This window comes from Gopherus flavomarginatus, chromosome 2 (genome assembly GCF_025201925.1).
Source record: "Gopherus flavomarginatus isolate rGopFla2 chromosome 2, rGopFla2.mat.asm, whole genome shotgun sequence".
In the NCBI taxonomy this organism is placed as follows: Eukaryota; Metazoa; Chordata; order Testudines; family Testudinidae; genus Gopherus; species Gopherus flavomarginatus.
In genome coordinates this window covers 153,358,649-153,385,436 of record NC_066618.1, presented here as the reverse complement: position 1 = coordinate 153,385,436, position 26,788 = coordinate 153,358,649, and the positions used below count along the sequence as shown (strand labels likewise).

Sequence of the window (26,788 nt, the reverse complement as noted above, 5' to 3'; positions counted from 1 at the left end):
GAGCCCAAAAGCCTGACTCCCACAGACATACCCTCATAGACCAGAGCTCCCACCCGCAGCTATCCAGGTGGATGCCATGTACCTGAATGACCACGTCTCTCCTGAACTTTCCTCTAGAGTCAGGAGCATCTGAATTGATAGACCGTGGCAATGCTGGCAGCCAAGGGTCTGTGTCTCACTACTGTTCCCTCAGGCCCTAATCCAGACAGATCTTGCCCATTCCGAGTTTCAGTAAAGCTCATCATTCTTTACTGAGACTCTGGAGGAAGACTCTTGAGCAGATGCACAGAATAAGAAACAAGGACGGTAAGAACAGCATTAACCTGGAGTAGGGAAGCCCAAGCTGCAGGGGACTTGAACTGTTCAGCCACCACATTACACAACACACTACAAGGGAGAACGTTTCACTGGCACATACAGCGGGACCTTACTGTGCAGTGACTGGGACAATACCCTTGGACTCCGGAGACTGAGTTCCAACCCTTGCTCTGCCACAGACTTGCTGTGTGACCCTGAGCATGTCACAGTCTCTCTGGGCCTCAAGTCCCATCTGCAAGACAGGGACAACAGCACTGCCCAGCCTGACGGGGGAGTGTGAGCACAAATACATTAAATATCGTGAGGTGCTCAGATGCTACAGCAGTGGCAGCAAAGAAGTGCCCATGAGAGACAGGCAGACCCCAATTCCAGCATGTCTAGTGCTTAACACCGATGAACCTATACAAACCGTGAGCCACATTCTCAGTGGGTGCCCAATGGCTGGACTAAAACACCTTGCTAGCTTTGCATCTCCTACCCGCTTGCTAGCTCCCCCTGGGAGAATCCTAGCTGAAGGGAAGTCAGGTCTGCAGTTTGCTTCGATTGCTCACCTCCCTCAGGGCTCAGCAACAATAGCGTGGGCTTCTTAACACCTCTCACAAACTGAAACCCTTGAGAACTGAAGCAGCTTTTTATTCTCAGTATGTACAAGGGCCTCCCAGTCAATCCACACTTCAGTGGATTCAGGATAAAAGCCTGCTACGGATGGGGACCGTTTGCTACCACCATTACAGCATGTACAATGAAGCAGGGTGTCTAGGTCTCCATTGCCAACTCCACCAACTTCCCCCAGCATGTCCCACTACATCTGGCCTAGAGGCTCTGAGGCTGCACTTACTCTAGAACCATCTCAGACCTCCCAACCCTTCACAAGTGACTGTGAACAGACTGGCAAGGGACTAGCAGCCACTAATGAGCTCTGCCAATGGGAGCCTCTGTCAGTGTCTTACAAGAATCTTCCCAGCCAGTGGTGTTGCCTTGGTTTCAGATCAGCCGGGCCTCTCCTTCCATCTCAACCTGTGGGTCGCACACTCCCGTGAAGTTTATCTCTTTGCTGCTGTTGCTGACGGCAGAGCTGAGGTATACACCGGAGGAGGAAGAAGGGTGTTGAAAACCACCATCTATTACTGACACAGCTCTTCCACTCATGTAGATCTCCAAATATCTCAGAAGCTGCTTCGGTTTCTTTTTGGCAAATGCCTCTAGTTCTGGGAAGAGGGAGAAGGGGAAAAAATCTAGTATCAATATGAAAAGACATGACGCTGAGATGGAGGAGGGGCAGTCTGAGCCTCACACGTTTTCTGGGCTAACACTATTCTGGTATATTTTTAAGCTTTACCCATAGAGTTTGGCCCAGTGTCTCCTTAGGCATGTGCTTCACTCTCAGGACAGAGCACGTAACCACAATGGCTATGAAGGACTGGAACTTGTAGTTCAAAACACCTTTGGAAAAATCATTTCCCCATTGTCCAAGTTTGGGCTCTCACCCAGAAACCAAATGTGATACACCCAGCTGATCATAACAGATGGGAATGCCTCACAGCTCCAGGGAAGAGCACAGACCACATGGGTGCGGATGAGGGAGAAACCCCAATCTATTTGTGGTTACCTGAGCTTCACTTTTTGAAGATGCTTTTTCAGCCATAATAAACACATCCATCTCTCTGCTCACCAGGCAGGTTTTACCTTCTTTTTATTTTTTGCACGCAGAGATAAATAACCCTGCTGTGGCTCTAATTTGGTTTTTACAGAAAGAAAATAGATTGATTGTTGTAGCTAAGGCCCAATGCTACAAGTAACGCATACATAATTACATTAAAAATACATTAAAAGATTGTTATTAAGGTTGTAAAGTCAAGCACAGAAAAGTTAAAGAAATGGTTGAAATAAAGTTGTCCCACAATGCCCTAATTCAGCCCCCTTGTGTTGTACACGCATTATGATACAATCTTTAATTACATGATCACATACTATTTCTCCCACAGGACCCTGGCCTGAATGGGTAGCTATTCAAGATTTCTTTTTAATCCCACTCAGTGAATGATGCAGGCCTAATTTGGTGCACACCATTCTCACCGTGCCGGGAGCACATGATTGCTAATTTCCTCCTAGGTTTTCTTGGGTGCTCATTGCTGTAATATCTGAACACCTCACAAATATTCACCTCAGAAATGGTTGAACTATTCAAAAAAAAAAATTCAGCCCAAGGCAGAAACCTAGTTTGGAAAATTTTAGCCCAAATGATTCAATCTTGGCAAAGTCTTAACCAAATCTTAGGGTCTTAGAATGGAAAGTGTTAAGCAACCTTAATCATAGGCCTCACTGCCAATTTGGCTTACAATTCAGGGTGAAACATTGAAATTTTCACACCCACATAAACATACTTGGCAAAAAACCACATAAGCAAGGAAATGAGTTAACAACACACCTAAAATATATAACTTCTACTTCTCTCCCCACATACACCTTCCACTACAGCTGCCAGCTTACATCAACCTCTTAACTCTTCCCCTGGAGCTAGCAGCCAATCTCCATATTTTGCAATCATGTAACACATACAGAGCCTTCCCTGTCTGAGCAGAGGCGCAGCATAAAGCAGGGTACAGTGAAGTCTTAGCTTCCCTCCATAAGAAACACTACGTTTTCCAAAACGTATTCTTAAAAAGCCCTATCTCTAAAGAGCAGCCACTGTAATTACACCACACAATCAGAGGTGATTAGGTGGAGCTACAGACAATCCCATGTGGCGATTAAAATCCCAGTTACCTTGGGTATACTATCTTTTAAAGCCCAATGACTCTCAACTGAGTATTAATGGAGACTCCCTGGGTTTGAACATCATGTAAGCAATTACAACATCAGGACACTGGTAGCTTAAGGCCCTCCCTCCTCAACCCCTAGCTTGGGTGCCGACAGGCCAGTCTCTCACAAATGGTGTATGGAACAAGCAGTATTTGTCCTGCATACATTGAAGTTATTGTCCCTTGCTTAGAAAAGATGCAGGGAAACGCACCTTTCAGAACGAAGCCAGAGTCAGAAATTGTTTTCTGTTGCGTTTTCCAGATGACGTAGAGACGCAGGGAGGTGGCCACATACAAATCATTTAGCACTGCAATGACCTGCTGTCTGCGGTTACATTCTCTGTAAGAGACAAGGACGGTGATGCTTATCTCTACCCTCTGCCTTCCCAGCAAATCCAGAGACACAAAGGGGCACGAGGTACAGAAACACGACCCCAGAGATCCACCTGACAGAGATTTACACCAGCCGGAGACATATTCCTGCGAACAAAGGGAGTTAACGAAGGAAACAAATTTCCTGGTACAGTGGTACAGTAGTTATGATGGCTATTGTGGTACAGTAGTTATGATGGCTATTATTAAATCAGCCTAACACTTTCTGTTATAACCCCCTTTAGAACAGTTTATACCTTCGACAAACTTTCACCTTTCCAGCACAAATTTCCCATGCTTGGACACTGCCACTGATTGATTTTTTTAAAGCTTAATTTTCAGCATCACAGGGACCACCAGACTGGATTAGACCCAAAGTCCATCTAGCCCAGTTTCCTGACATGGACAAGGGCAGCACCATGGATGCCTCGGAGGAAGGGATAAGAACCCTGCAATAGTAGATGGGGGATGACGTATCCCCACATCAGGTCTCACCCTGATCTCTAACAGAGATTGGCTTAAACCCTGAAACATGAGTTTTTTTCTCCCTTCTGATACTCTTTTTGCTGACATTAACTACTATAACTCTGAGAACTACAGCTGTACGTGGACCACAGCTATCTGTTGGCCTGTCCGCAATGATCCCCAGATTCCTTTCCTTTCCAGTCAATTTAGATCTCTGCAAGGTGTCTGAATCATAGTAGAGCTGGAAGGGACCTTGAGAGGTCATCCAGCCCATCCCCCAACACTAAGGCAAGAGGAAATACATCCCTGACAGATGTTTGTCTTGCCTGTTCTTAAAAATCTCCGATGACGGGGATTCTATAGGCTCCCTTGATAACCTGTTCCAACATTAACTACCCTCATAGTTAGACAGTTTTTCCTAACATCTCTCACCTAACTCTTCCTTGTTGCAGATTAAGCCCATTACTTTTTGTCCCACCTTCAGTGGACATGGAGAAGCATTCAACACAGACCTCTTTATAACAACCCTTCATATGTTTGAAGTCTGTTTTCATGTCCCCATGCAGTTGTAGCTGGGATCATTTCACCTTGAACGGTCCCTTGAAATACGTATTAACTACTATGCTAAACCATCTGTTCCACCTTGTATTTAGCCATGACACTCTGAGTATATTTCCCAGACCTGAAGAAGAGCTCAAGAATGTCTCTCTCACCAACAGAAGCTGGTCCGATAAAAGGTACTACCTCACCTACCTTGTCTCTCTCATGTCCCCACTGAGTCTTCTTTTCTCAAAACTAAACAGGCAGGTTTTTAAACCTTTCCTCACAAGTCAGGGTTTCTAAACCATTTCTGTTGCCCTCTTCTGGACTCTCTCTAATTTGTCCACATCTTTCTTAAAGTGTGGCACCCAGAACTGGACCCAATACTCCAGATGAGGTCTCACCAGAGCTGAGGAGACAATTACCTCCTGTTGATACACTCCAGAAGGGTATTAGCCTTTTTCACAACTCAGTCACGGTGTTGGCTCATACTCAATTTGTGATCCATTACAATCCCCAGATCCTCTTCTGCAGTACTTATCACCTAGCCAATTAGTCCCCATTTTGTAGCTGTGTATTTGATTTTTTCCTTCGTAATGCAGTACTTTCCACTTGTCTTTATTGAATTTCATCTTGTTGCTTTCAGACCAATTCCCCTATTTATTAAGGTCATTCTGTATTGTACTCTACTCCTGTCCTCCAAAGTATATGCAACCCCTCCCAGCTTGATGGCGTCTGCAAATTTTAAAAGCATTTCTCTACTCCATTATCTAAGTCATTAATGAAAATGTTGAATATCGGACCCAGGACTGAACTATGCAGGACTCCAGTACACGCCTCCTCCTAGTTTGATTGTGAACCCTTGATAACTACTTGAAGTACAGTTTTTCAACCAGTTTTCCCCCCACCGTATAGTAATTTCATTTAGATCACATTTCCCTAGTTTGTTTATGAGAGCGTCATGTAAGACTGTGTCAAAAGCCTTACTAAAATCAAGATACATCACATCTATTGCTTCCTCCCTATCCACTATGCCTGTAACTCTGTCAAAGAAGGAAAGGTTTGGCATTATTTGTTCTTGACAAATTGACCCTGGCTACCTCTTATAACCCTATAATCCGCGAGGTGCATAACTGATTGCTTCATTACTTGTCCCAGAGAAGTTAGGCTGACTGGTCTGTAATTTCTCTTTGTTCCCCAAGCCTGGGTATAACCCCTGTCCTGCAGTGCCCCAACTCTCCTCGGTATCAAGCCACACCAGATACTGGAACACACACTCATTTACGTATCAGAGTGCTAAATACATATACAGCCCTACGCTAGCAACCTGTCTGAGACAGAGACACAACCAATCCTCCAGCACACACAATACCCTTAGACATACAATCCCTTTACTTCAAGATGCACAACTAAGTAGAAAGTCCCTGCCTGCTTTACTGAGGTACAATTCCTTCCTCTCTACCTGTGCTCACATTTCAGCCCACCTGCACTACAAAGCAGCATGTCAAAACCAAGTGGTAATTGGGTCTCTCGGCATGGTGGTACATGAAGTGTAGACGAGCCTTTAGTAATGCAGCCTGGGGTCTACACACAGGGCTCTAGGGCAGAAGTGGGCTATGTGCGGCCCACAGGACCATCCTGCCAGGCCACTGAGCTCCTGGCCAGGGAGCCTAGTCCCTGGCTCCTCCCCCACTGTCCCTCCTCCCCCACAGCCATGCCACCGCACAGGCCACACTCTGGCCAGTCGCTCCCGCTGGGCAGCATGGGGAGTGCAGCTGGCTCTGGCCGGGTGTCACGGCTGCGAGCTCCTGCTGCTGGTAAGGGGGTGGGGAGGTTGGGTAAGGGGGCGGAGGGTCCTGGGGAGCAGTCAGAGAGGTGGTTGGATAGGGCAGAGGTTCTGGGGGGGCGGTCAGGCGATGAGGAACAGGGAGGGTTGGGAGTGGGAGTCCCGGGGGGCCTGTCCAGGGACAGGGATGTGGATAGGAGTTGGGAGGGCAGTCAGGGGACAGGGAGCAGGAGGGTTGGATAAGGGGGTGGGATCCTGAGGGGCAGTTGGGGCAGGGGGTCCCGGGAGGGGGCAGACAGGGGACAAGGAGCGGGGGGGGGGGGTTTGGATGGGTCGGGGGTTCTGAGGGGGGACGTCAGGGGGTGGATAGGGGGCAGGCTGTTTGGGGAGGCACAGCCTTCTCTACCCGGCCCTCCATGCATTGCGCAACTCTGATATGGTCTTTGGGCCAAAAAGTTTGCCCACCCCTGCTCTAGGGCCACATTGGGCTAGGAACTCACCGAGAAAGATGTTCTTCCCTCAGGGCCTGGATCACGATGCGAGTGATATTTATAGACATGACACAGAAAGGGAAATTCTGGAAAAGAAACAGAATGAAATCAGCGATTCCACCCCTGTTCTGCCGGATAAGGTCCCTCTTCCCTCCAGCACCTGGACAATGTCCTTCATTGGGTCTCTGTTCTAGTCAGAGATGGGCCCAGATCTAAACCCTGGATATTGTAAATTCTTTGGGGCCAGGGCCACCTTTTTGTTTGGTTTGTACAGCATCTACCACAGTGGGACCCTGATCCATGACTGGGGCTCCTAGGCACTCTGGTGATATCAATAAATACAGATACAGACTCAGGTCAGAGTTTGTCGCTCAAACCTCTTTCTATTGGGCCAAACCCAATCAGCCCTGACCGTCAGTTTGGCTCCAGTTATTGAACCCACATTTTAATCAGAGGGTTTGGTTCCACCCATGCCCATTATGAAGATATAAAGTTTGGATCTGGATTAACAGATTCCTAGACCAGAAGGGACCATTGTGGTCTTCTAGTCCGACCTCCTGTATAATGCAGGCCATTGAATTCCTCCCCAAATAATTCCTAGAGCAGTTCTTTTAGGAAAACATTCAAACCTAATTTAAAAATGGCACTGATGGAGAATCCACCATGGCCCTTGGTAAATTGTTCTAGTGGTTAGTTACCCTCCCTGTTAAAAATTAGTGCCTTATTTCCCTTCTGAATTTGTCTAGCTTCAACTTCCAGCCATTGGATCAGGTTATAGCTTTGTCTGCTTGACTGAAGAGCCTACGACCAAACAGAGCTGGGGTTTGGTTCTGGCATATGATTTGAGCCTGTCTTTGATTAAAACATCTTCTCCCTCACCAAAACAGAATAAACAATGATGGGTGTAAAACAAGGGAATAAAATTAACACACACCATGGGGAACATTTTATAAGTGAGAATTGTTTGGCTAATGGGACTAAAGTTTGGCTGAAGGGAGGCTGTGGAATTGGCAACATCAGATTTATTCAAGGTGGAGAGTATCCAACATCTCTCAGGGCTGTGGAAAGACACACCATTGATCAGAAACTGGATGAAGCAGAGAATCTGGGACGTGAAAGAGTTTTCCTAATAGCCAATTGAAAAGCAGGATTCCACACTTACCTTTCCCTGAAGTTTAATAATAATAAATAAATACCAATCCAGAGTCAGAGTTGAAAAGGGAAGGACATGCCTGTGATTCATGATGGGACAGCTTGAAAACGTCTCGAGCTAGGGGTAATGTCCGAGAGTCCATTACAAAATATAGAATTTGCATTAACCCGAGCAATCCAGTCCCACGCAGGTCTGTCCCAGGATCCATACCTTTAATATAAGAACATACAGCCAGGTAAGCCGGGTATGTTCCTGTCCTGAATCACTCAGTATATGCTCTCCCTGTCTTATTACATGCCTGCTTTGGAGCATGATATATATTCTGACAAACTCTTTCCATTGCCAGTCCTTGTGATTGCTGAGAAAACCTCAAAAATATCAACCAAACGATGCAGTGATACCAGCCTGAATTTGCAGTAAGCCTGCAACAAGTGGTGTGAACTGCCCCATTCATCTCGTGGAATTGGCATTTTTCCCCAATCAGCCACTGAATCCTGCATTTCCACCATGGAATTCACCATTCTGCAGCAACTGGGCACCCAATATATTGTCTCCCTTGTCTGCCAGGACCTGCCTGCAGCTACTCTTGCTCTCTAGTTTTTATATCCAGGAGAAGTTAACTGGATGCCACAGCAGGCTCCCCACACTGCTCCATGGAGCCAGGCAGTTGAGGGGTCACAATCTCCCTCCCTTTCTTACCTTTTCCTCTCTTCTCTGTGGATCTATCATTTGCAGATCAACTTTCCCCTCCGGTGGGGTCAGGCTCAAGCACGCACCAGAATGCTTTTCAGCCACTTGAGGCTTCAGAAGAGTTGCCACACCAGCTAGCAAAGAATTCTGGGATGAGCCTATCGCCATTAAAAAGAGGGAGTAGTGAGCCATTTGGAGACCAAATGGGGAAAAAAAGGGGGTTGGCGCTTTGTTTGATTTGTGTTTTTATGATGACTAATGAGGTGATTGCATTTTGTTGTTTGGTAGATAGGTTGCTCAGAGTTTGTTTTTTAATGCTTATTTTTTAGATTATAGGATGGAGAAAAGCTGAATTCTATCTAGCCTGGAAGACTCTGGATAACTGGAGATCATTTTTTACAAAAGAATCCACTGAATTCTTCAAGCAAAAACTCGTGAGTTTACAAATTCAGAGGACTGTTTTAGTAAACTGCAGAACATTTGCATACCTGAATAAAACGTTTGGAACCTTAACTCAGCATCCACAACAGCTAAAGTCAGATTAATGTGGGTACAATGAGTTGAATGTTTACTTTATGGTGATGAAACGTAGGTAGTGACAAAGTGTCTGGACCAAAAGCTGCAAACATTGGAGATGAAGTGCCTGGGCCCTGTCCTAGGCATGGCAAGGATGGGTAGACTACAATATAATTACATCTGTAGAAGACTAAAAGTGACTACAATCATCAAAATGTCCCAACTCCAACCAATGGGCCATCTTGCTAGAATGACCCTGTCCCAGCTGCCTAAAATAGTTCTCTGTGGAAGACTGATGGAGAGTGTGTTGTGGACATCCAAGAAGATAGTCGTGCCCCAGCAGGCTCAAAACAGACACAGGCGAATGCAGCTCATAACATCGGCCTACCCAACTCGAGCACTGGAAAAAAGGAGACGATGATGGTCATGTAGCACTGCAAACATGACACAGAAGGGACTGGTGCTGGAGGTGAATTTCCAGCTTGGGTAGACGTATGCACACTAGCGCTGATTGAGCTCACACACTAAAAATAGCAGCGTAACCAGAACAGCATAGGCAGCGAGACAGGCTAGCTGCCCTAAGTACCATCCTGTCTGAGATCCTAGGTATGTACGTGAGCAGCTAGCCTGTCCCACTGCCCGCACTGCCACTAAACTGCCATTTGTAGCATGTTAGCATGATCAATACTCGCATGCACACGTCCACCCCTGCAGGAAATTCCACCTTGAGTTGCCATGTCGAAGACCCCTGTGTGTCACTGCGACTAGTGAAAACTGCCAAGCCTCGTACAGATGAGGGGAAAACACTGAATGTCCTCTGTCTCTCAGATGTCTTCGACATTAAGGTAGGATCTGCTGCTGACAGTCAAGTCGAAGTAACTCCATCAACCAACAAACGTGCGACATGGGAGGACAAGGTTTCAAGAAGTTTGAGGACAACTTTCTCCTAGGAACTATGATTAGCATATGCAAATGAGCAGATATAACTACAGAAGAAGCAGAAGCATCAGTTCCTGTTTCTCGTCATCAATGCTCTACCTCTCTCCTGTCCACCACTTTCCATCCTTCTTCCCAACCACAGAAAAGGACCATCTGTCATGGTCTTCCCTGCCTGTCACCCACTACCTATCCCTATTTTGGTTCAGCCAACCCTCCTTATGCTACCACCATGCTAGAGATGCAATGCTGCTTAGTCCCATCCTGTCCAATTCTCCCCTCATTCATTCACCCACTTTCACGTAACGGAAAATAGTCCAAGAGAACAGAAGCAGTACTGCCTAGTGGACAGAGCACCGGACAAACTCAGAAGACTTGGGTTCTAGTCCCAATTCTGCAAGTGGCCTGCAGGGTGATCATGGGCAAGTCATTGCACTGGTCTCTGCCTCACTTTCCCCATCTGTAAAATGAGGCTAAAAATGACCTTCTTTGTAAAGTGCCTGGAGATCTCTGGATGAAAAACGCTATATGAGAGCATGTTATTATTACTGTTATGTATCCGAGGATGCACAGATTGCAAAGAGTTTAAGTATAAAAACAAAAGCATTTTTCATTGCAGGAGCACAAGAGATAAGCTCATTTACGGCACGCTCTGTCTGCTACAACCTGTGCCAAACAGCAGCATCTACACAGTACGAGGCAGCAAAGGAATTCGTGGCATCTTCTCCTTAAAACAAAAACCCTATGGCAGTTTCCCTGGTGTCACTTTATAGCACAGATAGCAAGCAAATGTATTTACAGTATTGAACAGGCATCTATGGCTCTGAAGGGACAACAGAATAAGCTATCTCCATTCTCTCATTAGACACACTTCAACCTCCACCCCCAAAAGCAGACAACAAGGACCAGAGGATGGATACCTCCCAAAGAATCTGAAAATTAAAAAAAACAAAACAAAACACAAGGAACATCCAAGAGCATTTTAGGCTCATCGCATGAAAAGGATTCCATGTCTGCCAGTAAGTACTGGCTTGCAAAGCCAGGAAAGCAGACAAGACTAAAGAAAATTAACTGGCCACTCAAACCAATATCAGGGAGATAATCTCCAAATAAAGACAGTGAGAATTAATTTGCTCTCAACAAGTACAACCAATGGAATTCTTACATGCAAATTAGCTGTAGAGGAAATGTGAGGATTGGTGAGTTAGTTCTGATGTCACTTAACAGTTGCCCAAGTCATTTCCCTTAGGACACATCTACACCACAAACTTTGGCCAACACAAGTTATGCTGGCATAAACTGCCAGAGTTAGTATGCTGCTTGTGTGCGTGTATACTTGACTCCTTGTGACAGCGATGTGCGTACTCACCAGGAGTATTTGTGTCAATGCACCATGGGTAGGTATCTCAGTTTGCAAATCACCATCTTCCAGTGCACTCTTTTGGGGTGGCCAGGAGCAAAGAGTCAGCTTCCTAGCATGCAACGTTCTTCATCCCAGAATGTCATCTATATCCCATCATTTTCATGCTCATTTTAAAAATCCCATGAACCCACGTGTCTCTCCTCACTGTCTGCCATCTGTGACAGAAGCATGGAGCCTGCACAGCTCTGCATTATTGTCATAAGAGTTGCACGCACAGGGTACACGATCCTCTGGTATTTGCAGAGATGCAAGAAGAACTGAATCAGCAGGGAATATGATGCTTTCATGGATGACAGATAGCTGTGAGACATAACGAAAGCCAGTTCAAGGTGGTTACTTTCATTCACAGAGCTGCTGTAGATGGTGGAGAGCCATTTCTGGGCTCAAAAAATGGGCACGGATTGGTGAGATCACGTCATAATGCAGGTTTTTTGATAGAATGAGTAAAGACTGCAGAACTTTTGGCTGCAAAAGGCCATATTCCTGGATCTGTGTGCCACGCTCACCCCAACTCTCCAGCACAGCGGCACCAGACTGAGTGCCGCACTGACAGGGGAGGAGCAAGTGGCAATAACACTGTGGAAACTTGCAAGGCCGGATTTCCACAGGTCAGCAGGAAAATCATTCTGCAGTTGGAAAATCCACAGAGCGGCTGTTGTCATGCAACTGCGCAGGGTCATTAACTGTCTCCTGCTACGCAGGACTGTGACTCTCAGCAACGTGCAGGACATACTGGATGGATTTGTGGCAACTGAGATCCTGAACTGCTGTGCAGCAATAGCCGACATGCATATCAGAAAGCTGGAAGCAGGGACTCTCTCTCATGACCAGCGGATTACTATTGGTGATGTTGAAATGCCCATAGTGATCCTGGAGGACCCAGCCTACCCCTTGCTCATGAAGCCATACATTGGCCACCTTGGCAGCACCAAAAATAAGATTCAACTGCCAGCTCAGCTGGTGCAGAATGACAGCTGAATGTAAGTTGAAAGGATGCTGGCGTCGTTTACTCACCTGATTGGATTTCTATGAGAAAAATATCCCAGTGGTTATAGCTGTTTGCTGTGTCCTGCATACTATCTGTGAGGCAAAGGGAGAAAAGCTGCTGCCAGGGTGGAAGGTAGATGTGGAGCGGCTGTCTGTTGAATTTGAACAGCCAGACACAAGGGCCATTAGAAGTGCTCAACATGGAGCTATACAGCTGAAGAAGGCCTTGAAAGAACCCTTTGCCAGTAAGCCACAAAAACACATTGTGATGGACTGTGCTCTACCTGGCCCTGCAGTTTTGGGGCCTGTTAGGTGTACATCCATGACTAGAACACCCTTGAGGCACCTATTACACCATACAAAGTAAGTGGGTGCTTTCAGTACAGCTAGTCATTCTGCAGCTCATGTTGGGAATTAATAAAGACGAATTATCCAAAAAATGTAATTTTATTGAGTAACAAAACCAGTGCAAAAAAAAAATCTGTGCAATTTAAAAGCATGTACCTTAAAACCCTAATAAATTAACAGAACAGAGCTTAGCAAGGAGAAAGAACATTCCCATCTATTTTGGCTACACATGCAGCAACTGTGGCTCTCACAGACCAGTGTATGTGAAGCTGTGGTTGTCCTTACTGTCTGTTGGTGTATAGGGGTAGCGATGCGACCCCTGATGCCCAGTGGAACGTTTGGGGGGGGGGAGGAGGGGCCATAGGGACTTGCTAAAATGGAATTCTCCAAGGGCTGCAGAGGGAGGCGAGACCATTATTGTTGAACCTGTAGGTCCACAAGAGTATGCAACATCTGTGTTTGCTGCCAGAGAAGCCCCATTATGTCCTGGTGCATCTCCCTCTCCTTTGCCGGCTGGGACTTCTGGACCTCTCTCCTGTCCACTCTTTCCCTCTCCTTACAGTCTGCAATATTCACCCTCCAGGCCCTCTGCTCACAGTCTGATGCAGCACTGGCCTGCAAGATCTCGCTGAACATATCATCCCGAGTCCTATTCTTTCTCCTCATCTGCTTCAGGAGTCCTGCAGGTGTGGAGGGGGAACCCCTCAAGGCCACAGTAGTGGCTATAGATAAAGCATACAGAGGTACCGTTGTTAGCATAGTCACAATGGAAAGCAAAAGTTCAGGTTCTAAACTCCTTTCCCTTGCTGCCCTAAAGTTTTAAACACAACCTGCTTATTGCAACTTCTGCTTCGGAATGCTTGTGCCCAGCACCATTCACGGCACCAGCTGCGGTTACTATGGCCCACAAGGGGCAACGGAAATGAGGATAGGGTGACCAGACAGCAAGTGTGAAAAATTGGGACGGGGATGGGGGGTTATAGGAGCCTATAGAAGAAAAAGCCCCAAATATCGGGACTTTCCCTATAAAATCGGGACATCTGGTCACCCTAAATGAGGAGGGAATTGCTCAGTTGCATGAAACTAAGAGTACAGGGCACTGGTGCTGGATACTGGCAGCACTTTCCACAGGTGGCGGTGACTGTAGCTGACATCTCACTCCTGAGGATAACAGAGGCACAGAAAACACAGCTGCTGGTGTCCCAGAGCCACCTGAGCCCACATGCCACTAGCTTGTTTACGCAATGGTGCCTGCAGAAGTTATTGCCGATCGGCATGGGAAAGCCTCCCATGGCAGAGGAAAAAAGGCTATCATCCTAGAAACCTTTGGGAAAGGATTGCAGATACTGTCATGAAAATTTCATCAAGATCTCTCAGGAAGATTCAACAGCCATCCCTGTGTACATAAAACAAACTGCTATGCATGGCACCCACTGCCTAACTCCACAAGGGACTGAAGAGCCAATAACGATCTCTCTTGGTTTTTCTGCTAACCTCTTCTGGTATGAATAAATGAATGAAAAATTGATAGTGATGTCCTGCTAAGTTGGGAGCACTATCGGTACATCATTGTAACGTGAAATACATTTACACACTTACCTGAAGTTCCTTCCCTGGCATTGGGTTGCCCGTGCTCAAGTGCCAGAGCTGACTGGACTGTGGGGGTGTCTCAAAGAGGTCCAGGATTGTGGCATAGCTGGACACTGCTGGTTGCATGTCTCCCCATCCACCGCCTCTTCTGTGCTGTTCATGGCAGGAGTCTGTGTCTCAGGCTCCTCAGCAGTACCTATAGTGGTCTGTGAGGTGGTGGTGGGGTCTCCACCAAGTATGGCATGCAGCTGTTTGTAAGAGCAGCAGGTCTGTGGCTCAGCACTAGATTGACTGTTGGCCTCTCTGGCCATCTGGTATGCCAGCCGCAGTTCCTTCACTTTCATATGGCACTGCTGCTGATCCCTGTCGTACCCCTTTTCCTGCATCCCCTGTGCAATCTGCTCGTAGATCTCCTCATTTCTACAGCTGGTCTATAGCTGTGCTCACACAGCCTCTTCTTCCCACAGTCAGCGTAGCCAGCATGGGTGGCTGGGCAGTTGCACACAAGAATGGAGAGCTGCTAGGTGTGATTGTCACACTGTACAATCATAGAATCAAAGAGTATTAGGGTTGGAAGAGACCTCAGGAGGTCATCTAGTCCAACCCCTTGCTCAAAGCAGGACCAATCCCCAGACAGATTTTTGCCCCAAATCCCTAAATGGCCCCATCAACGATTGAACTGACAATCCAGGGTTTAGCAGGCCAATGCTCCAACTACTGAGTTATCCCTCCCCCTGGGAAAAGGCATTTCAATTAAGGTGCTGGGGAAGCCAGTCCTCCGGTCTCTATGACCCCTGGCAATTGAGTTCACAATTGTGACCAGAGCAGTGACAGTCAAGAATTGTTGGACAGCTGCTAGAGAGTTGTTAGGTTTGACATAGGTAATGCCGTGTCTACACTCACACTACATCAACCTCGGTTAATTGACCAGGGCTCAACACAGCTCAGGGAAGCGGTGTTACAAAGGGGCGCTCTCCTCGATGGGAACCAAATTTAAGTGTAGACACATGCACAACTAGGTCGGTGCAAGATGGCTTACATCAGCCTAACTTTGTAGTATAGACCAGTCTTTTGTCTGTCCATATTCCATATAATCATAACAATTAGATACAACAATCATTAACAACTTTCCTTAATTACAACTTCATTTCTTCAAATGCAGGCTATGCACAAGAGTTCGATTAACTTTAACTATGTGGAGAGCTTGAAGAGTTGGTGTTATTCTGTTGTTAAACCCACTCCAGACAAAGAAAAGACTAACACATGCTACATTTCTTAAAGAATCCAGTTTTTAATAAAAGTGTAACTCTCATTAATGGATTTATTTGTAACGTCTCAGAAAGTCGTCTGTAACTGAAGTGCTGTGTTTTTGTAATACACAAAACAGAGGTAGAATACTTGCTTTATATGTACACTGAAATGCAGCCTTAGCCATGGAGTTGCAACCAGTGCCTCCCAACTAAATCAAACCCTCAGAAAGGGCTTATTATTCAGAGATCACCAACAAACAAGCACCAGTGGCCAACCAGGAACACATGGTGAACCAGCAATGCCAGTGGCATCTCACTGGGCCAGCAGTCACTGGGAAATTACTAGCTATGCCAGCGGTGGCAGCAGAAGCCGGTATATGAGCATCTGACTGTCCAGCTGGCTGAGACAGTGACAGATGCCAGATCAGCAGCTGCAATGAAAAGCACACAGTGTAGAGCAGCTGCAGGGGGATGGAGGCAACAAACCCAGACTCCTTTAAGTCGGTGTTGGGTCACTTCAGCCACAGGGGCCGGAGTGATAGCTGGGGACCCCACCCTCGAAGTTCTGTACTACAGAGCCCACCCTCTCCTCACTGCCTCACCATACCTTGAAAGCCCAGCTCTTCCCAGTGGGCGCCGTAGCGGGGACAATCGAATCTGGAGCCTGTTAGTTTCCTGTAGATGGTCTGCAGGATCCTCATGTGCACTTTCTCATTATTATCCAAGCCACCTGTATGGAAAACACTGATCATCTCTCTGTGACACTGAACATCCCTCTTCTCTAAAGCACCAACATGGAGACATGGCAAAAAAACAAAAACAAAAACCCTGCAGGTTAAATGGATTCATAGAAGAACTAGACATTTATGTGGATAGCAGGAACATCCAGTTAGGAAAAAACCCAAGGAGTTCTGAAAGGGATGGAAACCTCCAAGTTTTAGAGCACAAGCCAATCCTCATACTGCACAGCGTTAGAAAGAGTCTTTCCCTGTAGGCAGGTTAACAGCCTGGTGCAGGGGTTTTTTGCACCTTCCGATGACACAGCTGATGCTGGACATTGAAAAAGAGAGACTGCACAATGGAGCTCCCCAGTAAGGGTAAAAAGCCTCTGTGCAGGAAACCGAACTTTCTCAGGGGCCAGATCCAGAATTCTGGAATAAACTAGGGACCACCCCAATCCTCCCTACTGTCCGCTCCCAGGACGAGGTGCTTTTCTTTGGCTATGCCCTCTCTAACATGAATACAGAGCAATGTGTGTACTTAAACTAAACAGAAAAAACAACCAAAAGAAGCCACTTCACTATGCACAATTCTTCCCCCCGGGAGAGGATGAGAAAACAAATACCATGGGACATATCAGTCAAGTTGCTTAATGCACTGCTGGAAGGTGCGGAGATACTAGGAGGGGAGCACAATTCAAGAATCCGAACAGAAGAGAATACTGGTTTGGCCCAGTGAGACAGTGCTTACGTTTCTGTGACAACTGTTCATTTAACTTGATCACAGTTTGGATCATTTATGTCCCTCTATCTAAGGTACTTATCTGGCCCTCACAGACGTAATATCTGAAATTATTATGATCTTTAATAGCTCCATCCTCAAACAGCCCTGTGAGGAATGGCAGTGCTATTATCCCTATTGTACAATGGGGAACTGAGCACAGAGAGACGAAGTGACTCGCCTGAGGCCACACAGGAAGTCTGTGGCGGAGCAGGGAAGTCCCAGGCTAGCACTCTAACCACTGGACCATCCTTTCTCTTAACACATACCAGCTAGACGTATAAAGATCACAACATCTGAATTCCCTGATTCTTTTATGAAGAGATTTCTAAACCTACCAAGCCCCTTCAGAGACCATCCCAAATCTTCATGCAAACTATGATCTTGGGGGCCCTAGTGGGGATTTGGTACCTGATAAGCCTGACATCTCCCAGCAGGAAGCAGGTGTTTCCAGGGGTCATATTCAAACCCTATTCAATAAAGAGACCCCATTACAAACAATGCCTCTTTCTGCAGAAAGAATTTGTGACCCAGTGACTCAGAATGTCTGGTTTGATGGAGAGGGAGGATGCTAATGAGGTGTGTAAGGAACAGGGAGAGAGGGCACATGATGGCTCCTGAAAGTCCTCAGTCCAAGGTACGCAGGCAGGAGTGCAGGGGAAGGCACTGCACTCCAGGACACCAGCTGAGGGGAGGGGTGGATCACACTTCAATCATTGAACATATAATCAAAACCAATCACCCAAGGGAGGCTGATTAAACTGGCTGGGCAGAGCTCATCCTCGTTAGATGGGAATACTCACACTGGGCTATCGCCAGGGCCAGATCCCGTTCGCCTTGCAGCTGCTGATGGAGCCGCAGGGGGCCAAAGAAGAAGTGAGCCATGGCAGACAGTCCTCGCCTTTGCACTGTTGGCTGGATTTTTTTCTAAGAAAAGGATGATATATAAAGAGAGGTATCAGGGTATGTGGTGCAGTCTCCCTTGGAATCATTTGGGAGAAAACATGGCAGCAAATCTTATTTCACAAGAGAATTTGTTAATTAATTGGGTAGACACACCAAGAGTTCAGGTTGCCTAACAGTTTCCATTACAAGACCCTGTTTTCAGTTGCCTCTGATTTTGCCAAACTTTAACCTCTCAAGATTAAATTTCCCATGCCTGGTCTTGACTTCAGACCAAAAACTTTTGGAAAGTTACAGCAAACACATTTCAGCTGCTTCTGAAAACGAAGTTAGAAGAAAAATAGGTTGGTCAATCAACATTAAAAAAATTCATACAACTGTTTCTTTAAGAAGCTATAGCATCTCTATACTTCACAGGAAGGACTTGAAATTTCGCAGTATGGAAGACGTGGGGTCAGAAAGGTGCCTTTTGTCATCTCTATGAAAATTCACCAAGATTTAGGTGCATTACACACTTTTGTAAATCCCATTTGAACGTGCTCAGAAGAGGTTTGTAAGACTGTCGCAGCTACATTCTGTTGCACTGAGCATGCTCCAGCCCAGAAGCGAAGGGGCTGGACACCAATCTTTCTGGAATTGCTCCTCCCAGCTTACAGGCACTAGGGCACCAACCACCAGAAGTGAGTGAAAGACGAGTCCCTCCCGTGCTACCAGTGCTCTCTCTCTTAGCGCCCAAGCTACACAGAGGAGGAAGCAATCTGATTCGAATGCAGGGTGGTAAGGGGCAGAAATAGTAGCGGGCATAAGCTGGGAAGGATAGGACCAGAGAGGGACAGACTGGAAGCGGAAAGGGGGGTGCCTGGGATTGGGCAGAAGACAGCATAATAGGAAACGGGGGCAAAATTGGGGAAACCCCGAGTTCTAACCTCAGCCCAGCCCACCCTACCCTCATTGTGTGGCCTTGCACAAGCCACTTCACCTCCCTGTGCCTCAGTAAAATACTCACGGCCAGGAGGCATCCCAGGGACTGAGTTCCTGTCTGCACAGTGGTACGAACATGCATAACGATACATTGTTCAATCCCAGTGGTTTGTACATACCCTGCACTCTGACAGGTCAGCTGTCTGGAAATACTGCAACGCTTCATTGAAGGCAATCAGGGGCACATGACCTGCAGACGTCTCCACGAGCCCTGCAAATATGAAAGAAAATGGCCCTGCCTGGGATTCACGACAAGTCTTGTTACACTGAAAGAGGCACAGCCTGCTCCACAAAAAGCCCTGCACTCCAACCAGCTTCCCTCCCACATCGGCGATGCTAAACTTTGCCTGTTGGCCTTACAGAGATGCTGTGCTCATGGCAGGCCAGGCCTCTTACTTTCCCACAAAATTTCTCTTTTGTTTTAAGATCTTCTCCAGTCAATATTTTTTTCCACCTGCGTCCAAACTTAGACCTGCATGCATAACAGCAGGCACACAGCTTGTAAGTAAGAGATACAAACATGTACTGTTATGATAAACAAAACCTCCCTTTTCTGGGAAACTTAAACAGGGGGGACCAAGGGCAACCCAACTCAGAAACTGCAAACTTAGCAGGAAAAATGTAAACATCAGGTGATTAAAGCTTCCACATGCTGAATGTACGGGTTATGTAAATATCAACGAGTAATGCGCTGAATGCTGATTGGAGGAAAATTAGGTAATTGAGCATGTAAAAATGCGACAATACACGTGATACAAATACTTGTGAAAATGGGACAAAATCTGAAGAAATGCCAGACCAGAAACTGAGGAACGAGACAGGACCAGACCAGGAGACCAGGGAAGATGATGACCATCATGGAGGAAAGGAGGACTTCTCAGTGTCCCAGAATGCGGTAACTTGGGCCCATTTACCTATATTCCGTCTTGTCTGTTATTACTTATCTGGCATAAATATATGTCCAGACACTAAGTGATGACAATTCTATGTGAAATTGTATTAAACAAAGGCAAAACTGATTAAGCCTAAATTGGGTGGATATGTGACTCAGTTTCCCATCCTACATTCCCGACAGTTCCCCAACTCCCTCGTCATTGACAAACCATCTGTCTCCCTCTTCAGTGCCACTATGAGATTTAATTAGTACCAACTGGCAAGGATTCTAGGTAAGCACCACTGCAGTTATCTGTACCTGACTGGAGACTTTCCACGGCCTCCCATTCTTCCTGGGCTTGCAGCACCTCCGCGCTAGGATCTGGCAAAAGAGACAAGAAGAGGGTTAGCTACAGCTGGAACTCTGAGGCCAGCTATTTGCTTTGTTTCTCCATCAGCCAGCAGATAAAAAGCACAATAGTTCCTGTGACCTTATGCTTGGCCACCTTTAGGGTCTCATTTAATTTTCCGTTTTATCACAGACCAAGTTGGGTGCTCTCCAATATAAAGTTGAACAGCAGCAGATTCCTTGACAGCCCCTGTCTTGATTATCCAGAGGCCTGCAGCAAACGCATCCAGTTCCACAGAGGAGAGAATATCAATAAGCATAGGAGGAAATTGTGGTTAGCTCTCTCAGGGGTGCTGAGGGTAAGGCCCTTTCTCCACTGCACACCTGCAAAAGGGCTAGGTACAATAGTCCAAGCCACCCCAAAGGGGGTATGGAAGGAAGGGTCATGGCCCTACTAAGCAGTTCTTCTGGCCAGCCTCCACTATATCATCATGGGGGCAACGCAGTTCTGACCCTGTCCCAACACAGGCCAGTGCCTAACAGATACAATCAGGCCCAAGGATAGTACAGGAAGTCAGAGGGGAATTCCACAGAGCCTTTTCATGTCTCACTCAGCAGCCTGACTTCCCCCACACCACCCCAGACACTGCAGAAGGAAAGGAAGTTCAGAGTACCACGTCTCTTCCATGAACAGGAAGAGGCCTGAACTGTGGGGGAAGAAAAACGAGAGCACAACCCCATTCACTTGATTGAGATTCGAGAGTTAAAAATGCAACTGACACAGCACCCCAGCAGAAAGGCTCAGAATCATGGCTCTGAGACACGTGCTTAGTTCATAGACAGAAAAACTGGATGTTGTTTCGGGGAGACAGGACACCAGCAGACCCACACGTTGGAGACAGAATTTGAGAGCAGGCGGACAGGACAGAAAGCCTGACCAAAGCCTTGGAGCAATGCTGTGAGGGGTCCTAGACAGTCTAGCAACAATGAGGAGAGATACTTGGCCAAGAGTATCAGGATCATGACAATCTGAACTGGCTGATTATAGCGAGATTCTGGCTAGGCCCGGCAGTAGAACAGACAGGATTCGCTCAGTAGGCAGAAAGAGCAGCGCAATGCTGTTACAGCCACTGTTGGAGCACGTCGGTCCCCTCCAGAATTGGAAAGCAATAGGATATTAAGTGGAAACATTCAAACACAGCTCACCAGCTTCTGTGCACCCATTGGGTCCCTCTGCCAGAGCCTGCAGAAGCCCACTCTGCTTCAGCACCGAGATCTAGGCAGAGAGAGAACAGTCAGGAGGAGCGATGCCCTTTACACCTCCTGTAGTTTTTAAAGGAATTTTTTCTAGCCTGATGTGCTGAGTGGCCCCAAACAGCAACAGCAGAGAAGTGGGGTCTTCAGTACATAAGGGATCTTAAAGACCTATTTCCCTCCCCACACCTGAGGTCTCCCTGAAGCCATAATGACCTGTTCTCACTTTGGGAAATATCTCAGTATGCACTATTCTTGTTACGCCACAACACCGCAGAAGATGTCCACAGCCTGGAGACACAAACTTGCAACAGCTACACAAACCTCCTGGATTGTTCCCCAAGTAAAGAGCCCACAGACACCACCCTGCTCACCCATCACAGGTTTCCCCAGCATTCCCATGCTGAAGCTGCTTGAGTTCACCCTTTCTCCTGCCATGAGACAAGCTGCACAGGGAATGGGGTAGCCAGTCAGGGAGAAATAGTCTGCTCCTCATCATAAGAAGGGTTTGTAGAGGAATGGTGTCACTGCTGGAGGAAACGGGTTAGCCCACCTAAGACAAGCTGGTAAAGGAACAGCGGAGCACCTTGGAGAGTCTGGATCTACCCCTCACATCCCCCGTGAAAAGAGCTGTTTGAAGAATTAGGGAGGCCCTTGTTTAGGCCTCCAGAAAAGCTGACACAGAAGGGCAGGTAGGCCTAAGGTAGTGTGCTTTCTGGTACAGTAACTCCTCACTTAACATTGTAGTTCTGTTCCTGAAAAATGCCACTTTATGCAAAACGATGTTAAGCGAATCCAATTTACCCATAATGTAGGGGAGGTTAGGTTCCAGGGAAATTTTTTTCGCCATACAAAAGACGTTATATACATATACAGAATAAGTTTTAAACAATTGTAAATAAACAGTTTAATATTGTCATAGCAATGAATGACTGTGAAGCTTGGTTGAGGTGCTGGAGTCAGAGGGAGGGATATTTCCCAGGGAATGCCTTCCTGCTAAATGATGAACTAGCACTCGGCTGAGCCCACAACGGTTAATACGCTGTTGTTAATGTAGCCTCACACTCTACAAGGCAGCATGGACTGAGACAGGAGGAAGGAAACACAAGAGATGCAGGGTGGTAGCTGCAAACACTTTCCTGCAAAAACTGAACATGATAATGAGCCCATGCTATCCAGCTGGAGCGCAGCACTCCCTCCTCCTGACAGCACATGCACGGCTGCACAGGTGCTGACTTTCCAAAGTGCTGGGGGGTGCATGCATGAGTGAGAGATGTGCACTGCCCCTTTAGTATGCTGACCCCACTTCCAGTATGTTGCCCTTTTAAGCAAATCAATCAGTTCAGACAGGAAGCAACAGCTTCCAGAAAGCTCCCTCCATTCTGTTCCTGAGCCCTGTCCCCTCCTCTGCTTTGTGGAGAGGGGGTACAAAGCAGGAGTGGGGGGCAGGAGCAGGGGAACAGCCTCATATCAGCACCCCTCTCCCCCTTATCCCCCAGCAAGCAGGAAGCTCTCGGGAGCAGCTCTAACGGAGAGGGCAGGGCAGGAGCAGCAGAGCAGTGGGGGGAGGGACAGCTGAACTGCTGCTGGGCAGCTGCCGAGCCATATACCTTACAGGGAATTTAGGAGAGCTGATGGAGGGGGCTGTCACCCCCCAGTTCTAATCCCCACAAGGAGGGGCTGCTCTTCCGGAGAATCCTGCAAGCAGTGGACAAAGCAGGCAGCTGCCAAACGTTACAAGGGAGCATTGCGCAACTTTAAACAAGCTTGTTCCCTAATAGATCAGCAACCTAATGTTAACCAGGACAAGGTTAAGTGAGGAGTTACTGTATCACATTCAAGCATGTATGCAAGAGGTTTGTGCTTTTTGACACAGGCCCAGGCCCAACACAGGCACCATGTGTACCAGTATCACGTCACAATGAGCCACAGTACGATAGTGCTGCTGGGGTTTTACCTGTGGCTATAATACATGGCAAGCACATCTTTCGCATACACTGAAAGTTAGGGAAGAGTACAGCCCATACCACTTTGTAAATGCATACATGGGGACAGTGGTGCCATGAAAGCCCCTGATGGAGCACACACACACAAAGGGACTTTCCCAACTCTTTGTGCAATTACAATTAATTCCTAATGTTGCCCATCATGCAGATCTCTGCACATAATGTAGAGAGACGTGTCTAATGCTAGAGTTCAGTCTCAGGCTGCTGAAAAGTATGAGAATATCTGAGATACGCACAGGTACGGATTTGACAGCTGGAGGAAGGAAGATACCTTGCTCTTCAGACTGGTGGGTGTCTGCAGTGCATCTGTTCATGCCCTAATGAAACAATTAAATCAAAGTCACCAGGAAACAAACCACCAGTCACTTCCTAAAGTAGCCCAAGTTCCTGTAATGTACGTATAATACTGACACAGTGCAAGCATCAAGTTGGGTGTTCTGGCAGATACAATCAAATGGAAAGGAAATAAGAAAAACTGTTAACGTGAAAATTTCACCTCATTTTCAATGTTTCAATTGCTTTAACTGCTGTTTCTTCTGTTTGTGTGCTTACTGAAAGAGTAAAAGGAAAGTACTCTAAGGAAAAGTTCAAACCACAAACAACTTTCTAATGTTGTTACAATAAACAAAAGTCTATTTAAATTTGTGTTTCCCACAATGTAGGGTGTGCATAAAGTGCAAAGGACTTACCCAGGTCTGCTAACAGTCCTCTCATTTGTTCTTCAGAGTCTCAGCTTTCATTTTTTAAAAATATTAAGTCTCTAGTTGTTATGGTTGCCAAAAAAAAAAAGAAAAACAAAAAACCTTCAAAACATGACCTACATGTAAATAATGTAGTGATACATGAGTGCATTTGCAGAGAGTATAATTAGCTCTGAGGTGTGAATTGTCTCATTCATTCATAAAATTACTTCCAGAATTTTACTGGGCGTCAGCAGGGAGTATTTTCCATTGAATTCCAAAGCAATGGATATGCTCTTATATGTTGCAATGCTCTGCCACTGAGACAGGATTCTCTTTTGTAGCCGTCTTCAAGACCAAATACTTTACCCAAGTCAGCAGCAGTGAATGGGAACTACATGGCACCCTCTCAAAAATAAAACCTAGGTTTGCAGAGCTGTATGCTGAAGAATATGGTCATGCATCCTGGCCAATAGCTTCAGGGCTGCCTCAAGATGTTTTCTGAGAGAAAACATTAATGTTGTCACGTAGCTATTTGCTAAAAATCACTTAAGTAAGAGCTAGTCTATGCTGCAAAAGTTTGGGAAACTGACTTAAATCAGCTTCCTGGGCCTATGATCAGTATTCCAGTTCACAAAACTACCCCAACACAGGGGGAATTCCAGGACCCAGGCAAAAGACTGGGGGCACGTTGGGGGCTGGAGGAAGCATGGCAGTGGCAGACTTGCATCCAGCCAGTTCTGCAATGAGCCACTGGAGCAGCCGTCAGTGCCTACAAACCCTCAGTTTAACGTAATTTTTGTATATAATTCACTGGGGAGGGATTAGAAAAGAGAAAGATAAAAAATTCTATTATGTGTAAATGTAACAACTTTTTCCTGCCCTCTTAAATGTCAGCATCGCAACCCAGAGCTTTACTACTTGATCTAAGCACTAACTACTTTGGCTGGTAGCCGGACAAAGCTCTTACCCTATGTAAATCAGACATGAGAGGATCCAGCATAACATACTGAAGCAATGGATTACCTATTCACGCATCACCTCATTTTACAGACAACACAATCAAGGGCAAAGATATGGCAAGTGTTCTTTCTTTCTGAGGCAGTGCTGCTGAATGAATGGGATTTGGAGCTGCCATATTAAGAGAACGACATTTTATTTCAAGCTTCTGCAGTCTCTCAGTCAGGTATGGGGCCACAATGAATAATAAGGGTGGTGAAGGGTATAAAATTATTAGCATCAGTCTGTGGAAGAAGTGAGTCTAGAGCTCATGCTATTTGGTTCCCAAAGCAATACACACTCTCTGGATCAGAATATTTTTGATGGGGGGAAAAGCAGCAGGTGGAAGTGCATTTTGCTTGTGTCCCACTAGAACTTGAGCTATGGATCAAATGCAAATTCTGGGGTAGTGCATATGCAACAATAGAGTCATAGTGCAAAAACAAGCTCTATCCACAAATGGGAAATAGTAATTTTCAGCTAAACGAATGCACTTCTATTGGAACAACAAAGATATCTCCTCGACCCCAGTACTATCCCCAGGACAACTTTCGAAGTCCAGCTGCAGGGAGTGTGAGAGCCTTCAAATAAAGGCTGTAAGAATTTGTTTTATAATGGGAAGCATTAAACAATCTAATTACAAGAGTTGCTGCCAGCACTCCTTTTATAAGGCAAATAAAGCATCAATCCCTACAGCTAAGATAGTACAAGCACTAGCTAGGCTTGAGCACAGCAGCTGGCTCCAGTCACTTGCAGGGATGGGCCCTGGGCTGGAAATTCCTTTCTCCCTGGTTCGAACCCCACAGATGGCTGGGCAGGGCCAGGGATGAGGGTGAGCTTAGCCATGCTCCTCACTCCCTGAGTTCAGAGCTGCGTGTATGTCTGCCCAGGAGCTGGGAGGTGTAATTCTCAGCTCAGGCAGACATACACACGCTAGCTGTGCTCAAGCTAGCACGCTAAAAATAGCAGTGGGGCTGCGATGTTTCAGGCTGAGTGCCTGAATACAATCCTGGCCAAGGTCCTAGTTATGTACGGATGGTGGCTGGCTAGCCTAACCCCTGCGTATGCCACTGCAGGCATGCTTTTACTCTTAGCACGCTAGCTCAAGCCCTTTGCAGACCCCCGCTCCCCCTTTGCAGCCCCAACCCCTCCCCCTTTTCCCTCTGCCCCTTTGCAGCGCCCCTTTTCCCAACCCCTTCCTCTTTGCAGCTCCCCTACCCATTTGCAGCCCCCATCCCTCTGCCCCTTTGCAGCCCCCTTTTCCCAACCCCTTCCCCCTTTGCAGCCACAACCCCTCTCTGCCCCCTTGCAGACCCCTGTGACCTTTGAACCCCTCAGTCATCCCCCCCAGGCCTGTTCCTTAGCCCCGCCCCCTCCTCGAAACCCCAGACCCAGGCGCTTCCCTCACCTCACTTTCTCCCCCACTTCGGCTCCTTCCACCGCCATGCGCGCGTGCCGCGCCACGCCGCGCTGCACACTGGGAGTTGTGGTTCCAATAGCCTCTCTCCCAGAAGGCCACGCGGACCCAATCGGCGCAGCTGCCGCCTCCCCTCCCCGACTACAGTTCCCAGATACCC

The 26,788-nt window shown here is 46.8% G+C and overlaps 1 protein-coding gene across 4 annotated transcripts in view; it reads right to left on the bottom strand.

Annotated features, from left to right (window-relative positions):
- Positions 1–930: 930 nt before the first annotated feature.
- The window catches only part of ELMOD3 (ELMO domain containing 3), a 66,370-nt gene continuing 40,512 nt past the window's right edge, over positions 931–26,788 (bottom strand). For 3 of the 4 annotated variants that reach the window (XM_050940179.1, XM_050940180.1, XM_050940182.1), the window contains 10 exons: positions 23,769–23,849; positions 21,479–21,548; positions 20,243–20,305; positions 19,170–19,261; positions 17,970–18,093; positions 16,274–16,396; positions 8,006–8,136; positions 6,783–6,859; positions 3,332–3,459; positions 931–1,526 (listed from right to left, as the gene is read on the bottom strand). In XM_050940179.1, the coding sequence (XP_050796136.1) occupies positions 1,303–1,526; positions 3,332–3,459; positions 6,783–6,859; positions 8,006–8,136; positions 16,274–16,396; positions 17,970–18,093; positions 19,170–19,261; positions 20,243–20,305; positions 21,479–21,548; positions 23,769–23,846 (1,110 nt within the window). In that variant the 5' untranslated portion in view covers positions 23,847–23,849 and the 3' untranslated portion in view covers positions 931–1,302. Of the gene's footprint in view, positions 1,527–3,331; positions 3,460–6,782; positions 6,860–8,005; positions 8,137–16,273; positions 16,397–17,969; positions 18,094–19,169; positions 19,262–20,242; positions 20,306–21,478; positions 21,549–23,768; positions 23,850–26,624; positions 26,667–26,788 lie in introns of those variants that run through there. The other variant, XM_050940178.1, reaches the window with a different exon arrangement.